The 19,277-nt window shown below is 45.3% G+C and overlaps 1 protein-coding gene and 1 pseudogene across 14 annotated transcripts; one reads left to right on the forward strand and one right to left on the reverse strand.

Moving 5' to 3' along the window:
• LOC123090064 (monosaccharide-sensing protein 2-like) overlaps positions 1–19,277 on the reverse strand; it is a 45,691-nt pseudogene that overhangs the window by 15,814 nt on the left and 10,600 nt on the right.
• On the forward strand, positions 7,197–11,951 carry LOC123091865 (uncharacterized). Of its 14 annotated transcripts, none has more exons than XR_006443642.1 (15): positions 7,197–7,484; positions 8,199–8,284; positions 8,378–8,617; positions 8,739–8,850; positions 8,964–9,205; positions 9,335–9,556; positions 9,657–9,749; positions 9,822–9,932; positions 10,023–10,359; positions 10,433–10,495; positions 10,565–10,654; positions 10,741–10,824; positions 10,918–11,028; positions 11,330–11,575; positions 11,663–11,951. XR_006443642.1 is itself a non-coding variant. In XM_044513470.1 (8 exons), exons 2-8 carry the CDS (start codon positions 8,465–8,467, stop codon positions 10,239–10,241), a joined length of 1,152 nt encoding a protein of 383 aa, XP_044369405.1. In that variant the 5' UTR covers positions 7,197–7,484; positions 8,199–8,464; the 3' UTR covers positions 10,242–10,360. The 14 variants fall into 14 exon arrangements, 1 of the variants encoding a protein (XP_044369405.1); XR_006443649.1 differs by having other exon boundaries at positions 8,563–8,617; positions 8,714–8,850; XR_006443650.1 differs by having other exon boundaries at positions 8,563–8,617; positions 8,714–8,850; positions 8,967–9,205.

The following is a 19,277-nucleotide window of genomic DNA, read 5'->3' on the forward strand; positions in this document are numbered from 1 at the left end:
GGACTTACATGAGCTTTGAACCAGTCGTTGAACTTATCATGTTGGATGGACTCGGCCATGTTTGAGACACCACGCTCGCTAGTGATCTCATCAGCGTGAGCTCTGCAAAGTAATTTTATAATTAGTTTTGAAGTCAGAGAAAGAGTTGCGAAAACATGTAAAAAAACTGATATTATTTAGAGGATTGACGTATTACCGAAGGAATGGGTTGACATCTGAGCAGTTGAACAACACATATCTATGTGCTTGGAATTTAGTCATCCCTCAAAGAACATAATTGCCAGGCTTTCCAAGTGGTTTTCCTACCGAAGGAAACAGAGTTGATCCTTGTTCAACATCAACCGCCTCATCGTCATCGTCATTCCTTGAAGGCCGATTATGCTTGGTGGCGAAACCATCAATATATCTTGAGCAAAACGCCATGCACTCGTCTGCAAGATGTGCTTCAGCGATAGATCCTTCTGGATGTGCTCTGTTACGCACATATGACTTCAGGACACAGAGATACCTGCATAAATAAAAAATGAAAAAAGAAGACAAAAAATGTTAATGAATGTAGTACTGTAATAATTAGAAAAAATATATATATCTCATTTTTGACAAAGTACCTTTCCAAAAACCACATTGAACGGTAGGCCACAGGGCCACCTATTTTTGCCTCTGTTGCTAGATGAAGAACCAAATGCACCATAACAGTAAAAAATCCGGGCGGAAATATCATCTCCATACGGCATAATGTTATATTTATTCTTTGCTCTAATTTCTCAAGATCTCTCACATGAAGAACCTTTGCACTAACTTCTCTAAAATATGCACATTGATCAAAGAAGACAGATGTGACATTATCTGGAAGTAAGCCTCTCAATGCAACAGGCAATAGTTGTTGCATCAGAATATGACAATCATGGCTTTTAAGGCCTGAAATTCTCCCTTCAGAAACATTTACACATCTTGAGATGTTCCCCGAATACCCATCTGGTACTCTTATATCATGAAGTACTTTGCAAAACTGCTGCTTCTGTTTCTTCGACAACGTATACGAAGCAGGAGGAAGAAAATACTTGTCATTGTTTTTTTTTGAGGATGTAGCTCTGGCCTGATTTTCATGTCATGTAGGTCAAGTCGTGCCTTTAAATTATCCTTTGACTTGCCCTCTATTCCTAGAAGTGTCCCATCTATATTTTCACATACATTCTTTTCAATGTGCATAATATCTAGATTGTGGCGGAGCAAATTGTAGTCCGAATAAGTCAAATGAGAGAAAAACCCGTTAACAAACTTCCAAGTTTTGGAATCATCGAAGTTCTTAATTGATTTTATCTTATCTAAAACTCCAACTTTAGAATAAAGAGTTGGTTCTGTTTTGTGTTCCTCCAATCCATCAAACAAGTCAGATTCATAGCGGAACTCATGGTCTGGGTGCAGAAATCGGCGATGTCCCATGAAACAGAACTTCCTCCCATGTTTCAAGCGTAAAGACCAAGTTTCATCACTACACGGGAAACAACCGGACTCAGAACTGGTGCTATGTCCTGAAGCCATTGCAAGCCCAGGGTAGTCACTCACAGTACACAACACAACCGCATAAAGTTGGAACTTCTCATCTCGAGATGCATCATATGTTAACATTCCAACTTCAAACAACTCAGCTAGTTCCTCATAAACTGGTTCCATGAATACATGGAAGTTCTTTCCAGGGTAACCTGGAATAATCAAAGTAAGCAGAAGAGAGGAGGCTTTCATGCATAACCATGGAGGAAGATTATAGGGCACTAAGACCACGGGCCAACAGCTATGTTTGGAACTCATCTTCCCAAATGGATTGAACCCATCAGCTCCTACTCCAAACCTCATGTTTCGGGGGTCTGACGCGATGTGTTTATACTTAGAATCAATGGCCTTCCAAGCCTCTGAATCAGCTATATGACGTGATGCTCCATCCTTTGTGCGCTCTTCGTCATGCCATCTTAAAACTGTAGCTGTATCTTTGTGCATGAAAAGCCTCTTAAGCCTTGGCATAATTGGAAAGTACCGTAACACCTTCCTTGGGATTGCCTTCCTTCTTTCCTTCTTAGTCAAATTAGTTTTATCTGGTATGTTCTTCCACCTTGAAGTTCCACACGCTGAACAAAAATCATCACTTGCTTTCTCTTTCCTATAAAGCTGGCAGTTATTTTCACAAGAATGAATTCTCACATAACTAAGCCCAACCTTTCCAACGATCTTCTTCGCCTCAGAAAATGTACTAGGTAAATTCTTACCATTAGGAATTGCTTTCTACAGAACTGCTAGCAAATCATTTAAAGATTTATCGCTCCACTTGTTAGTGGCTTTTATGTGGAAGAGAATAACAACAAGAGAAAGGATGGATAGTTCAGAGCCTGGCCATAAAGGTTGATCTGCATCTCTCAAAAGGTCGAAGCTTGTGATTCAGGGTCTGGTCCTGGTTTAGACGTATTTTGGGCTTCAGGTTCTATCGTTGGAGATCCACAGAAAACATCTTCCACTAACTGACGCATATTAGATTTTGTTCCTTCAAACTGTGATCGTGATCTTTTGTTACTTCTCATGTGTGTTGGAGTTTCACCTTGTTTGTTAGCAGAGATGAATGATGTTGTTTCCCCATGGCAACCCCAAACAGTATATCCAGGTGAAAATCCGCTACAAACCAAGTGATCGTACACGTCCTCCCGCTTCTGTAACGATCCATTGACACATATGACGCATGGATAATGGATCTTGGCATCAGAACTTTTCCCGATGTACGCAAAGTCAAGAAAACCAACAACACCAGCCAAGTATTCCTCACTTGGTCTAGGAGAAAGCAATAGCTCCTTTATAAATTCTAAATCCATTTATACACTGTAACAAAAGGAAATGTAGTTACTGCGCTAAGTGACAAGGGACAAAACTAACATGAACATGTCTTCCTATAATTCCTTAAACAGACTTGGTTTGGTCTTTATTTCAACAACAGACATAGATGGGTCGGATGGTCTAATAGTACTAGTTTACTTCTACAAGGATCCTATTTATAACTTAAAAGAGAAGCACATCAGCAAGCCATGAAGCTGCCACTCTGAAACCTGATCTGGCTCGGTCTCAAGACATTGGAGAAGCCAGTTCAATGTCCAGTTTTTTAAGCCATATTACTAATAGACACTCCAATCAATAGATAAACAAATCATAATAAAATACAAAGTAACCAGCAACTACAAATATACTATCAATTAGCAAGCACAAGATCCAGATATACGCAACTAGCAAACAGCAGCTGCAATCAGACAATCAAGACAATGTGAACAGCGGCATCATTTATGATATACACTAACAATTTCTAGTTCCTTTCCCTAATATTTCTAATTCTAGTAGTTCACAAACTTCACAAGTTGACATATGACATAAAGATGCTTCTATTACCAGCGTCCTGGTCAGGAGCAGAGGGAGGCGTCGTCCTGGTCGGTTGGTCGTCCTGCCTGGAGTTCTGAGAGGAGGGAGGCAACCGGAGGACGGCCGGAGTAGCTGGATTTTCGAGACCAGGCGGCGGTGATGGCGTCCCCTGGACGGCGGGGGTTGCTGGACCAGCAAGCAGCAGCGCTGCAGCAGTGCTCGCGCGGTTGTACGGGGAGGCGCCGGCGTGTTGGTCCTGGGCTCCTTGTGGCGCGCGGCGGCGTCGCCGCACCGGGCAAGGGCGGCGGCGGCAGGGGTGGTTGCGCCCTGTTGGAAGCGGCGGCGGAGGGGGGTAGTGGATATATTTCCACCAATTCACTTTTTTCTTTTGAGGAAACCTACCGTATTCACATGAAAAAAATCGTTTTGCGGCCACAGAAAACGATGGCTTTTTTTAGGAAGAACGATGGCCTTTTCTGGAGACATGGGTTCAACGGTTTTTATAAAACACTTGGCGGGAGCAACTAATTAACGAGCGCTCCTTCGGGAGCCTCGCGACGATCGACACAACTTGGCGCGCTCACAGCCATTCGCCACGTGTCGTGCTCTGGGCGCTCCCTCTGGATTTTATTTTTTTATTTTTATGCACGCGTTTTCGAATTTTTAAAATATTTTTTTTTCGGTTTTTTTTGACGTTTTGGTTTTCTACAGGTCTTCCCTAGCTTTTCGACCAATTTTTTTTCGAAAAAATTAATCTTTTTGCGTAAAAAAATGCATTTTTTTTCGCGAGAGGCACGGTTTTGCTTCAGCCAGAGGCACGGTTGTGCTTTCGCGAGAGGCTCGGGCGTGCCTCTTTTGGAAAGCAAAAAAAACGTGTTTTCTGTTTTTTTTTCTTCTTTCGCGAGAGGCACGGTTTTGCTTCCGCCAGAGGCACGCTTGTGCTTTTGCGAGAGGCACGGGCGTGCCTCTTTCGAAAAGGGGAAAAAAGTGTTTTCTGTTTTTTTTTCCGCGAGAGGCACGGTTGTGCTTTCGCGAGAGGCACGGGCGTGCCTCTTTCGGAAAGAAAAAAAACACATTTTCTATTTTTTTTCTTTCGCGAGAGGCACGGTTTTGCTTCCGCCAGAGGCACGGTTGTGCTTTCGCGAGAGGCACGGGCGTGCCTCTTTCGAAAAGGGAAAAACGCGTTTTCTGTTTTTTTTCTTTCGCGAGAGGCTCGGTTTTGCTTCCGCCAGAGGCACGGTTGTGCTTTCGCGAGAGGCACGGGCGTGCCTCTTTTGGAAAGGGAAAAAATGCGTTTTCTGTTTTTTTCTTTTGCGAGAGGCACGGTTTTGCTTCCGCCAGAGGCACGGTTGTGCTTTCGCGAGAGGCACGGGCGTGCCTCTTTTGGAAAAGAAAAAAAACGAGTTTTCTGTTTTTTTCTTTCACGAGAGGCACGGTTTTGCTTCCGCCAGAGGCACGGTTGTGCTTTTGTCAGAGGCACGGGCGTGCCTCTTTCGGAAAGGGAAAAAAATCCGTGTTTCCGGTTCGGTTTTTTCGTCGGTTTTTTTGTCTGGTTTTTTCTTGAAAAAAAAGTTTGTCAAAACCTATCAACATGGGATCTAGTTTTGAAGATCTCGACGCGAGGAATCCAATGGCGAAAGCGGTTCGAGATTTGGACGCACGGTTTAAGAGATAAAACATTTTGAATAAACGGATCTACGAAAAAAGGGAAAACTCCCAGGTTGCGACAAGTGGCGCACATGCAACACGCCACTTGTCGCAACCTGGGGAAGTTGAAGTGATCTCCGCAAGGAGTATTCCTCAATTAGTGATTTTGACACTTGGCATCGTTTAATTCTCAAAAATAAAAAACTTGGCTCAACCGTTTTTTATTGCCTCGACAGTCAATGGAGCTAAGCCAACTGACTAGGTCATCGATTCTGGTTTTTACTAGTCCAACAGCAGGTCCGCGTCCTTCAAAAACCTATTGTCTAATGTAGAAGCATCTCTACCAGATTCCGTAAATAAGGTCGTCCGCTATAATAATCGGGCCATCCACTATAAATCGTTGTTTTGCAGGGTCTTTCCTGTATCCCGACCCGAATAGATCCTCCGCGGCCCCCGACCTCGATGCTCCTTCACCGACGCGCCTTCTCCGGCCACCGCATTACACCATGGAGTGCCCCCCATCCATCCCAAGATTGTGTCGGCTGTTTGTTCTATTCTTGAGACCGCACCCCTCATGCCAATGTCGTGCCTCACCGTGGTCGGGAAACTACACACCGTCATGCCAGGGCAGCCGCACCGTGGGCCACCGTGTGTGTCGCTAAAGTCGTTCAGTAAGAAGGAGTGGACGGCGCACCTGGCGGCGCGTCCACTGGCTGCTTGACCTCACACATTGGTCCTAGTCAAGGTGGCCGGCGCAGCTGCCCACGAGCATCAACTAGTTGTGGCGGCCGGTGCTGCAGGCCAGGGAGCCGCAAGTCCATCGCTTAACGTCCTTGGAACGAGAGTAGATTGATTTGACAGCCTCTCGGATATGTCCTTTCAACATCATTTGCGGTCGGTTGTCAGTCATAGCTTTCCCCCACACGGCATAGATTCCATGGGCAGTCGTGTGGGATGACACGATCTTGGTCGAGGCGACCAATCAAAAGCAAGATCGGTCGGTCTAAATACAATAGTTTTATTTAAAGAACCATCAAGGTCGCAGGTTTCCTTCTCTAGTACAACTGCAAGTACGCTCGGTTTTTTAAACCGTGCGTGCAGCTGGTATCCCTCCCCTTATTCTGTATCGCCATGAAGGTGGAAGGAATGAGGAGGCTAGATTTATCTGTCAGCCTCTCGGATATGTCGTTACAACACCGCCCGCGGTCGGTCATAGCTGACGCATATCGTCGTCGCCAATTTCGTAGCACCACCCCATGCGCTCTCAACACCGGTCAAAAGTCGTCAGCCTCGCGGGTTACAACATGCTCTCGGGCTGATTGCAACTTATAGCATTGTCGGTCTTAGCTTTCTCCCACACCGGGCATAGCTTCCATGGGCAGTCGTGCGGGGATGACGTGATCTTGGTTGAGGCGACCGATCAGGAGTCATATCGGTCGATCGAGTTACAAAATGTTTTTCTTTAACCAGCCATCGAGGTTGCAAGTTTCCTTTTTCTGATATGACTGCAAGTATGGTCGTTTTTTTGAACTGTGGTGTAGCTGGGATACCCTCCCCTTATGCTCTATCACCATGGATATGTCGTTACAACACCGTCGACGGGTGGTGGCAGCTGACGCATTTCATCGTCGCCACTTTGTAGCACCACCACTTGTGCTCTCAGCACCGATCAAAAGTCGTTAGCCTCGTTGGTCACAACATGTTCCTGGACGGGTTGCAACTTCTACCATTGATGTTAGTCATAGTTTTGTCCCACACCGGTCATAGCCTCCATTGGAAGGCGTGTGGGAATGATACGATCTTGGTCGAGACGACCGATCAGGAGCGGGATCTGCCAGCCGATCGCCGCTGTTAGAGCAAGAAACCATGTTATAGGTTATTTAGCACATGTTACGTAAATCAATTTTATAAAGCCATTACTATTTATCTATATCTAATTTCCCTTTCAATCAATAAAGTAATAAATACAATATACTCTATTTTTCCATGCCAAAAACACTTTTTGGAAAATTTATATTTCAAACAAATTAATATATGTAACAATGTCCCGGTTCTTCCAAAACAATTTCCCTCCTGTTCTCCTTGATAAAAAAAGAATATATCCAAATTTCCCTCCAGTTCTCAACCATGGCGCTTACTTTTCCCTCCAATTACTTTCGCGCTTACTTTTCCCTCCAACTAACTAAAAAACGCTAGATAAATTGGGTCTCAAACCCATCCACATCCAGCCCAGCCGCCCACCGTTCGGCGGCTACCTCGCCGCACTCCAACGCAGCGGCCGCCACCTCCCCCCCCCATCTCAACCCCCGTAGGATGTACCGCTTCCTCGACCAGCATCGGCGCCGCTTCCTCGATCTGTCCCGGCGCCGTTTGGATCGTTGCGGCGACGGCTTCGTCGGTCTTCAGCTCCGCCACCTACATCCTGAAGGAGTACGATCTCGTGGCTGGTATGGATCTGAACGCCCACCCTTCCCTGATCTGACTGCTACGAATTCTCTGAAGTATGCTAGGTGAAACACCACTGTAGTGATGCAGGGGCGGGGACAGGGAGAGGCCAGCAGGGGTTCCCCTGCCAATCGCTCGCTCCCTCAACAATTCGTAGCACTGTGTGTACTGTAGATGCCTAATGGCCGTGGCTAATTGCATAATTAACCCATACGTAGACAAATAATTAAGCAATCACATATGTTGAAAAGCCCATTAAACCCAACTATGCTCTTCGATTCGATGCAGCTGATCTACTGTAACAGTTTTGCCTGCGTAAATTGAACCATTAGGATAAAAAATGACTGAAATTACGAACAGAGAAAACGCTTAAGATTTGCACCATCGCCCGATGATCCAATGTACTTTCAATTTCCATTCTGTTTAGGGAAGCAGTGAACATCATCAGGTCCTGTACACTTTTCAACTTAAACCTGTCCTGAATCCATATGTCGACAGCGTTATATCTTAGTGTGGGTGTGGCTGGACCCATGGTCTTGTACCTCATCTCTCTGTTTTAAGTTATGATAAGCTGATAGTGCATTGACGTGCTACTGTGTACTTCTCTGCCCTCTCCATTCACATGTCTATTGGCAAATTAAATTGTCCCTGTTATGTCATTAGTTAATTTGGCTTTACTTGTAATGATTTAATTGACATTTTTATATATAACTTAGGATGGCGACGGACATGTTGACCATATACCTGCACTATGAAGATACAAATCAGGAAGCCAAAATTTTACAAAGATCCATGATGAGAGGTGATGTCTTGTATTACGACTTAATCTTGATGATCGAAGAAGTTGGCTTTCAGGCAATTGACTTTCTGTACTATGCGAAAAAACCCCGTCTAGGCAGCTCCTACTTAGTTCACATTTATGATGAAGGTGTTGTGATGAAAATGTTGTCTGACACTGAGATTGTGAAAGCTGTCCATCTGTATGTGTCTAAGGAGAAGGCTGACGATCATATTGCTCCGCCTAGCAAGAAAATTGATGTTGCTCCATCTAACCATCCAAATGAGAGTGTTCTCTTACAGGACGGTGGTGTCTCTGCTGAAGGGGCAGGGCAACTTACTATGCAAGGGCTGCAAAGTATCCCTCTTGAACCATGCTTATTACATATCTGTATCTACTGTTGTAATTATTGGAATAAAAGATGTGTGGTTGTTCTGCTGGACCACCACGTAGGTCAAAAAGGTTGAATGTGATTCAGGTTACGGACCAACGTGATGATGAAGATGGAGACTGCAACAATGGTGAGCAATTCCCACAAGGTCATGAATCACAAGCATTGGTCGATGAAGAGGGTCAAGTGCACAATCAAGGTAACAAACCTATTACATTTTGTGCTTCTATTAATTAACTTGTATATGCTTAGTATCGAAAGAATAATCGGCGGGCGTCATTTCATTAGTACTTTTCTTAATTAATCTTATAGTAGACAAGGAAGTACGCAAGCGCAAGAGAACAAGCTTGCCAATTGTCTGGAACATGCCAAAGGGGCAGAGAATAGTTGTGAAATGCAATGAAGATAGCCAGCCTATAGGAGATGAAGGTGCAATCTTGGGGAAGTTTCTGGGCACGGTTGCTAGAAATGGAGGATTTTACCCACTAAACATAAATGATTGGCGTCATGTCAAAAAGAATAGTGGTGAGGAAACAATATTGCAGTGCGTACAGGTACTTCACAATTAACAAGAAAACAAAATATGTTATTTGCTGCCCTTCTATTTATATCTAATTTGTCTACATGAGATGTAGTGTGGTCTGCATGTCTATTTACATCCATTCATTATTTTGTATTTTCAGACAAAGTTCGTGTATCCTCGATCATGTGAAAAATGGATACTCAAATCAATTGGAAGAGACTGGAGGAAATTTAAGTCTAGTTTGAAAGATGCTTTCTTCAAACCCGCCATTGAAAAAAATCCAAACATCAAGCGAAAGGCTTTGTATAAGCTCTGTCCAGAAGATGTGGACAACGATCAATGGCGTGGGCTTGTTAAATATTGGAAGTCCAAAAAAGGAAGGGTAATGAATGAGATACTGTACTTTCCTGTTTTGACATTTAAATGTGAGTTCTCGGGCTTATATTAAAAGTTGCATTTACAATATGGTTACATCATAACAGGCCCTTGCTGAGAAGAACATAATTAGTCGTTCCCTCGTGAAGGATTCACATAATGCTGGCACAAAGAGTTATGCTTGTTGGGGTGAAGACATGGTGAGTAATCTTGATTCCTGAAGTGTTGTCCCGTGTCTCTTTTGTCATATGGGTGCTGTTTCTGCTTTGTAGAGGCAAGCTGATCCTGAAAAGAAACGACCACACAGATCAAAGGTTTATTTAGCAACTCACAAGAAGAAGGACGATGCTGATGCGAAAAATAAAGATAGAAATAAGCGCCTGGTAGGCAATTAATATAGAAATTGTCTAATTGTTCTCGGGATCAAGTTATGGTTCAATCTAACTAGTGTATGCATGATTCTTTTCTTATAGGATCGATTGGAGAATCTAATAACCGAACTACCAGAGTTGGCACAAAATTTGAATGGAAGAGTCGCATGGGAAGGTGATGCCCTACAGGAAGTGTTAGGGAAAGAAAAGATTGGACAAGTGCATGGCATGGGTTTGCTTCCAACTCCTAAGCAAGTCTATGGTCGGACGCCACGGTATCTAAAACATCAATATGGCTACAACAGATGGATCATCATATGAAGTTGAACATGACGTTTGGGAGGTAATAGCAAAGATGAAGGAGCATATAAAAAAGCAAGACCAGATTATTAAAGATATGAATAACAAAGAAGGCTATGTCAATAATGGCATAGAAGAGGTAAAGGTCTTCTTTATCCCACCCTTTGCATGCATTTCTATCAATAGTATACTCAGATTTGTTAGTTCTGTAGGAAAACCTCTAATCAAATGATAATGGTATTTCTCGGTCACCACTACTGCTTGGTAAAACAAAGGTAATGTTAATAAATGCCTACATCATTGCTTGTCACTCGAAACCTTCATATTAATATTTCAGTTTGCAGAGAATCCAGTGCAATGGACCCATTGAGGCACTCTCGTCTATGCAACATGACATTCCTGAGGATAATAATTTATCGCGTTCGCACGAAAAGGTTATGCATGTAGTTACTCTTACTCAAGTCACAAAGATAGAATATAAAATAATTACTTGCTTACCATTGTTGTGTCATGGAACTAGGTTGGCGACCATGATGTCAACCAATTACAAATTCAACAAAATTCATCATCACCACAAGACCTTGTTATTGATTCTGTGCTAGAGGTAATTTTCGTGCCTTTTGAGTTTTGAAGTTGTAGCTTTCTGTAGCTTCAAGGTATGAATATCATTCCATCTAATATTGTTGTATCTTGGTAGCTGAGGGAAACGAGGAATATTACGGGTGAATCTGTTTCAAGACCGAACTAGCAAAGGACTAGAACTGAACACCCACACCGCTCAAAAAGAAGGCGTTCTTCTTCCATCAAGGTAAAGATTCACCAAGTAGCATGGTTTACTGCACCCAAATTACCAACCCAAACCCTCATTATCATGTCTGCTTGAAAAATGGATTTTATTACAATTTTTGCTCAATCTGCTGTATGCAAGTAAACGATAAATTTAACCAAGCATGAGCTAGCGAGGTGACCTTGGGCATTAGACTTCGTTGTCGGGTCCAGTTTATTTAGTTTCTTAGGGCACCTTAGTGGGTTGACATTAAAACGATCTCATATTATTCATGCAAATTATATTATCATGTCATAGAATGCTAATATTGATCATAATATAGGTTGCTTTCAAAGTAGTCTTAAAGACTTCAACATATCCCAACAAGCGGAATGTTGCGTATGGTACTATTCGAAGTACTGATCCAAGAACTAAGGCTGGTGGTATTGAGTTAGGTGCTGAATTTGCTCTTGTGCGCATAGACGAACCTATTCTTGATAATGAGGAGTTGGTAAGGGAAGTTTCTGATTGCAAGACAATTGGCGAGGCTTTCACTTCAGGATACTTAATTGCCTCGCCTTCATCTTTTGTAAGTTACAATCTTCCCTTCCACATTCTGAAATCATATTTGTGTACATTTAATCACACATATCTAAGGTGCAATTTTCTTCTATAGATTCGAGAGAAGGATGGTTGATTTGCAGTTGAATTCTTGGATCAAGAAGCAAATAAAATTTAAAGATTTTAGCTACCAATAGTTGTAGTTTACATTGATAGATTTAAAAGTGTAATATCATCCAGAAGATCTTTTTCTTTCATCGAATTGATGCAAATGCGACAGTGTAATATTCCCCATAGTTGTGTTTTCTATCCTCAAAATTATATGGCTGATATCTTTATTGTAATGCATATGTATCATATACTCTTCTATGTTCATAATAAATATCTTCGTACGAATTTCTGTATGTGTTCTGCTTCAGTTTAAATATCATTTTGATATGCTGCCAAGCATAATAATAAAATAATTAACAATTTATGCAATTGCATTTATTTTATTAAATAAATTTATATTCCATAAAATGGGTATCCAATTTTGTGGTTACTAATAAAAAACAAATACATTAATTATGTTACCATATTGATATAGTAGTGTTACTGATGGTGTTACTATAGCTACAAAATTTGTTACTAGAGTAGTTGACAACTATAATTATAGTGTTACGATACATGGATATTATGTTACTTGTTGGGTTCCGGTGCTAAAAAAATGTGTTACCAGTTGTGTTATGATAGTTACATAAACATGTTACCACCGATGTTCTACGTCTATCAAAATATGTTACTAGGTGTTACTATAATTACAAAAGTGTGTTACCGGTGTGTTCGGTAACACATAACACACATGTTACTATAATGCAACTGTAACACATTTTTTAACATATGGTAACAATTATTATGTGTGACAGTTGACACCACTTAGTAACACGGTCTAATGGAACACATTCCAAACAGTGTTACTATATGGTCTAGTAACCCATTTTTGGACCTGTAGTAACACAAGATGGTGTTACAAAAGGTCTGTCCTCTTGTAGTGTCTCTGTCCGACTCCTTGTCCTTCTCATTGGGATGTTTCTCCCGGAACTGTTGGATTAGGAGTTGACATTGTCGAGTGGTATGCTTTGGGTAAATCAGATTACCTTCCTCATCCTTCTTCGTGTGGATGTGACACGACAAGTCCAGCACATCATTTCCTGCTTGATTTTTCACCTTCTTAGAAGGCCATTGCCCCTTAGGTTTTCCCTTAAACTTTCCTTGAGCCACTGCTGCGATCTCCCCAGGTGCCGCTGGCTCGGCTTTACGCTTTTGCTTCCGACTGAAACCACCTCCACCGGCCTCTTGGCTGACTGGTTTACTCTTCCCACTTCGGAGTCGATCCTCTTCTTCTCCGTTAGTATACCGGGTGGCTATCTCCATCATCCGGGTCAGAGTCATATCTCCAGTCCGACCGAACTTCAGAACCAACTCTCGATACTTGACGCCTTCCTTGAAAGCGCACACCGCCTGATGCTCTGATACATTCTCCACGGTGTGATGCAAAGTTGTCCACCTCTGAATGAATTCCCTCAAAGTTTCATTCGGCTTCTGCACACAATGCTGCAACTCGGGTAGCCCTGCTGGCCGCTTGCACGTGCCCTCAAAGGTTCGTACGAACACTCGAGGTAGCTCTTCCCAGCTGTGTATACTGTCTGGGGCCAACTGAGTCAACCACGCTCGGGCTGACCCTTCCAACATTAGAGGGAGATGCTTCATCGCTATTTCGTCATTTCCGCCTCCAATCTGCACAGCCACTCGGTAATCTTCAAGCCAAGTTTCAGGCTTGGACTCCCCGAAGAACTTACTGACTCCTGTTGCCAATCTGAAGTTGGGAGGAATCACTGCTGCTCTGATGGCTCTGCCAAAACACTCTGGGCCTGAAACATGTAATCTGCTGCCACTCGGACGATCTCTGCCCAGATCTTCTCTCTGTGCTCTATTCCGGTCGACCAGGCCTTGAACGAGAATGGATCTCGCATCGAAGCCTGGCTCTCTTGGGTCGACTGGAACTCTGCGCTCGTCCCTGTGATGGCGTCTGTCATCGTTCTGCCGAGGCATGTACGAAGCACTCCTCGGAGGAGGCATTGGTACTCGACGACAATTGTCATAGTCAAACTGACGATCGTACTGCCCACGACTTTCACGCCGCGGAGGCGATCTTGGGCTATGGGCCGACTGATATGTATCTACCACCACAGATCTGCTGTGTATCCTATTCCGCGACTGAGACACCGCAGAATTCTGCTCTCCTGCTGCTCGGAGAAGGGCCCTGATCTGCTCCAACCCTCGACCAGCCTCTGACTGAGAAGGTTGAATCAACTCTGCAATTTGGGCCGCAACAGTGAGGTTCTGAATCGGAGTACGGTATACCTTAGATGGAGGTGGGAAAAGCTGCCGTCGACTGGAATTAGGAACTCGATCCCGGGCTCGCTCGTCGAGAGCGCGCTGCAGGTTCTCCAGTCGAGTGCGCTCAGCCAAGTTAGCCAAACACGCCTCCTCCAAGGCTCGAGCCTCGGGAGTTTCCCCAACGATAGGCGTGTGAAGTGCGTCCATGTTGCGACGACGAAGATCCTCTCTCTGCTGCAAAGAGAGAGGTTCGGGACGGTACTCCTTGTGGACACGTGATGGGTCGCCGCCTGCTCCTTCGCCGTCCTCACGGGGAAAGCCAGGCGGGCTACGCGGACCATCGACCATCAGGACTTCAGCCGCAGGATCGCTGCTATCGCACTCGGACGACGTCTCTGCAGAGCCAGTCGACAGATCGAACAGGCCGTGGAGAGTTTCGTCGGGTTCGATTGCCACGCTTTGATGAGTGGCCGAACGCCGAGCCACCGCGTGCTTCACCCACCGCTGAAGCCGCGACCGACCAGATCGCTTGCGGCGGCGCACAGCGGGGAGGGAAGATGTTGCCGGAGTCGACTGATACTGGGTCGACGGCTGCTGAAGAAGGACGCCATGAACGCACGCGCGAAAGTGTGTCGCCCCTCGCACGGGGAGCACCTCGACATCAAGCGGAGCTTCTTGGAGCCACGCTGTGTCGTCGGCGACGAAAACGAGCGCGCCGAGACGGATCTCGCGGCCCTCAACCATCTCGCCGCCGGAAACCATGATGATGATCGGAAAATAAACTTGCAACTTCACCAACAAGTCGCTAAGACACCGACCCCAAGGTGGGCGCCAACTGTCGTGGTTCTAAGTCTGACAGTAGAAAGGGGGGTAGGTATGGAGAGGCAAGATCTTAGCTATGGCGAAGATGTACACACGAGGTTTTACGAGTTCAGGCCCTTCCCGAAGGAAGTAACGACCCTACGTCTCGGTGCCCGGAGGCAGTCGATTGGATTATGTGTGTTGAGTTACAGGTGGTCCGAACCCCTGTCCCAGAGGAGGGGGGTGGCTTATATAGAGTGCGCCAGGACCCCAGCCCACCTCCATTACAAGGAGCTTATTGTACATAAAGTAAGGGCATTACTGCTAACGGCAATCTTAAATACTCTTAATGCTCATGAAGACTAAGGACTGAATGCCCGGCCGTTGTGCATTCTTCCGACTCCTGGTCTTCGATATGGTCGAGTCATTCCCCATACGGTCGAGTGAAAGTGGGGAATGACGGTCGAGTGATTATACCGTAGAGTGGAATCTTGGTCTTCTTATCTTCAGGGGTAGTGACCTTGGGTAGGACGTATAGGTCAGGCCTATGAGCCTACCCCAGGTCTGTATCCTCATCAGTCGCCGGAGGCGACGAGGTGACCGACAGCGGGAGAGACGGGCTGGGCGGCGGTGAAAACATGATTGAACCGAAGCTAACTGATACCAAACTGGTAGGAGCTTGGGCCCTACCTGGCCTGAACCGTAGGTTGTAGGGGTGGGAGGCTGGTTGGCGAGGAGATGGGCGTCGGCTTCGGCGCGTCGGCGCCTTAGTTGCGCGGGAGAAGGCGACGACTGAGAGGAAGATGGCGCAGGGAAGGAGGCTAGGGTTAGGTCTTCCGGCTCCTATGGAAGCCGAGCAAATGTGACCGCTTCTTGTTTAATTCCATAACGGATCCTTACACGAGTTATATAATCCTCCTAATAAGATAATTGGGGTAAGCCGGGAGCAACTAATTAACGAGCACTCCTTCGAGAGCCTTGCAACGATCAGCGCCACTTGGCGCGCTCTCAGCCATTTGCCACGTGTCGTGCTCTGGGCACTCCCTTCGGATTTTATTTTTTTATTTTTCCGCATGCGTTTTTGGCTTTTTAAACGGTTTATTTTCCTGTTTTTTTGACGTTTTGGTTTTCTACCGGTCTTCCCTAACTTTTCAACCAATTTTTTTTTTGAAAAAAATATTTTTTTTGCGAAAAAACGCATTTTTTCGCGAGAGTCACGGTTTTGTTTTCGCGAAAGGCACGGTTGTGCTTTCGCGAGAGGAACGGCCGTGCCTCTTGAAAATGAAAAAAAATGTATTTTATGTTTTTTCCTTTCGTGAGAGGCACGGTTCTGCTTGCGCGAGAGACACGGTTGTGCTTTCGCGAGAGGCACGGGCATGCCTCTTTCGGAAAAAGAAACACGTTTTTTGTTTTTTTTCTTTCACGAGAGGCACAGTTTTGCTTCCGCGAGAGGCACCGGCGTGCCTCTTTCGGAAAGGGAAAAACGCGTTTTCTGTTTTTTTTTCTTCCGCGAGAGGCACGGTTTTGCTTCCGCGAGAGGCACGGTTGTGCTTTCGCGAGAGGCACGGGCGTGCCTCTTTCGGAAAGGGAAAAACGCGTTTTCTGTTTTTTTTTATTTCACGAGAGGCACGGTTTTGCTTCCGCGAGAGGCACGGTTGTGATTTCGTCAGAGGCACGGGCGTGCCTCTTTCGAAAGGGAAAAAAACCCGTGTTCCCGGTTCGGTTTTTCCGTCGGTTTTTTTCGGCCGGTTTTTTCGTAAAAAAAGTTCGTGAAAACCTATCAACATGGGATCTGGTTTTGAAGATCTCGACGCGAGGAATCCAACGGCGAAAGCGGTTCGAGATTTGGACGCACGATTTAAGAGATAAAATGTTTTGAATAAACGAATCTACAAAAAAGGGAAAACTCCCAGGTTGCGACAAGTGGCGCACATGCAGCGTGCCACTTGTCGCAACCTGAAAAAGTTGGAGTGATTGCCGCAAGGAGTACTCCTTAACTAGTGATTTCGAGGTAAGCCCCTAATAACGATAAGATAGACTGGGCCACAATTAAGTGGGCTAGGCCCTAGTATGCCGGTCATAACAGCACGACCGTGAACTGAGCTTCCTGTTCATACTATGTACATAGACGCGCATGGGCGACAGAGAGAACTGTACCTCCTGAAGCGCTTGAATTAGCATGCCATGACACAGAGCATGCCTAACTCCTCGGTCAAGAACTACCCTCCACTTAGGACTTATATTAGCTGTTTCAGATAGCTGGACAATTTGTTGGTTGAATAGATGTCTCCTTGTGCTTTCCACATCATATAGTGCAGGCCGATGTGATAACAATGCTACTTCATGGATCCTTCTTCTTCCTCCTCTTCTTCAATCTCATGATCATCTAAAGAAGCCATAAAATCTTGCACAAGTCCTGTTGTGCCATGCCTTCTTAAATATGAAGAACTCCCTTCGGATGTAAACGGTGCATTTGTATCATATCCTTCCGCAGTTGCCGCCTGAGAAAGCAGATAAGCCTGTAAACCATCTCCATTATTGCCTTCGTTAGTAGGACGAGCCTCCCTAATCTGTTGAGCACTGACATCCTCCCCCACATGCCCATTCACCCGTTCATCTTCCATAAAATTGAAACTGCTGAAGGCAGGGAAGAAATTGTTTCGCACACCTACTGCTTCTGACATATTCTCATGGATGCTTCCGAGAAGATCAACTAGTGGATCTGAAAGGTGCCAATACCAGCTACTATAACGTGAAAGCTGGCCGGTACTAGTTGGAAGAAAACTTTGACCTTGAGCATTGCTGATAGCATGTCTTCCAATGTCCATGCCCGGTATAATGTTCATACCATCCGCAATAAGAGCTATTTCACCTGCAGGTCTATGTGATGTTATGATTTGTGGTGCATTTATGTTTTTCCAAATAATAGGTATAATATAATACAAGGACTAATTTTCTATACTCCTGGGAGTATGTACTCCCATCTTCAATATATCATATACGCATTGATTATACCTCTTTATCATTCTCATTATACTTCGCTAAATATTCTAAGATACCCAATATGAGTTTTGTTGAAAAAATATCATTTGCGGCGTACTTTTTCTAATATACCTTTTTCACGGACAACAAATCAATATATACGTAAACCTTCAAAAATGTGAGACACACGATTTTTTTATGATACTCATTTTGGGGTATCTAATAATTATTAATAAAGTATATTAAAATTAATAATGAGGTATAAAAGATACATCTATGTGGTATATGAGGAGCTGGAGTACATAACCATTTTCCATAATACAAAGTGTTTGTGCACAAATATTCAAATAAATATGGAATATTATATAAATAGGCAGGAGAATTATTTAACGAGGAAAGAGATAAGTTATAGTTAGAGATCAGTTTAGTATCCTTTAAGTTGTTCTTAGGGTCAAATAAGTCCTACTTTATATAAGAGACATTATTTGTATGGGTAATCAATCAAGCAATGAGAGAACAGTGTGTCAATCTTGTTGGTGTCTAGCCTACTCACTGAACCACGGCGATCACCGAAGACAAGGAATAAACAAGAGAGAGAGGACACGATGTTTCCTGGCGCACAAACGCCTCCGGCCGCACGAACAACCCCTTGTATTTCCGGCGAGCTCGAACTCTGCCACACAAACTATTCCACGGCGAGCACACATACACTCCGAGAGACTACATCTCTCTCTGACTACTCACTTGCACATGCACCGGACTCACACTTAAATAGCCTAGTACAGGAGAATCAACGCACGCAGTAGTCAGCCGCCATACTTGGGCCACTAACCCAACCAATCAGCTACATGCAGGGGCATGTACATCACCCACGCAATCTCTCCACACGACTTGGCCGCTTACAAACTTGCATGCACACGCAAACTCAACAGCCCGGCCACGATCCGCATGCAGCGCCCACTGATGCACGTCCGCACTCCATGGCTGCCCAACTGCCCGAGCGATGCTGCTGCTCGTTGCCAGCTCCGTGCAACTCAGCCATCACCAACCGGCCGCGATCAAGATTAGTGCTCACAATTTCCCCCCTAATCTTGACACGGCCGCCGTCGACCGTCGTCTTGAACGCCTTCGCTCGACATCATCATGCGCCTCCGCGCCCACTGCGATGTGCCGTGTGGCTGCAGTCGCCAGAGTTGATGCAGCTCGCGTCGTTGTCGTCATCACAGCCGTGAGCCAGCCCGTGGACCCGACCTGGCGCACCGACGCCGGTCGCACCGTGCTCCGTCATGACTCCCGCGACACACGCCGAGCTCCTTCTCCGCTGGCGGCACACGCCTGTCGTCCCTCTGCGTCCCGCACGTCCCGTGCGCACCCGACGCGCCCGACGAGCCCGATCACACCTGTGCGTCCCGCACGTCCCGCGCGCACCCGGCGCGCCCGACGAGCCCGATCACACCTGTGCGTCCCGCACGTCCCGCGCGCATCCGACGCGCCCGACGAGCCCAACTGCACCAGACGCTCACCGCGCGCCACCTCCGCATCCGCCATGGCAGCCGCCTGCGATAAAC

The sequence above is a fragment of the Triticum aestivum genome, chromosome 4B (genome assembly GCF_018294505.1).
Source record: "Triticum aestivum cultivar Chinese Spring chromosome 4B, IWGSC CS RefSeq v2.1, whole genome shotgun sequence".
NCBI lineage: Eukaryota > Viridiplantae > Streptophyta > Magnoliopsida > Poales > Poaceae > Triticum > Triticum aestivum.

Coding starts and splice junctions, on each gene's coding strand:
- LOC123091865 (XM_044513470.1), top strand. CDS start 8,465: ATGTGTCTAAGGAGAAGGCTGACGATCATATTGCTCCGCCTAGCAAGA. Junction 9,206..9,334: donor CAATATTGCAGTGCGTACAG/GTACTTCACAAT, acceptor TTGTATTTTCAG/ACAAAGTTCGTGTATCCTCG. Junction 9,557..9,656: donor GGAAGTCCAAAAAAGGAAGG/GTAATGAATGAG, acceptor ACATCATAACAG/GCCCTTGCTGAGAAGAACAT.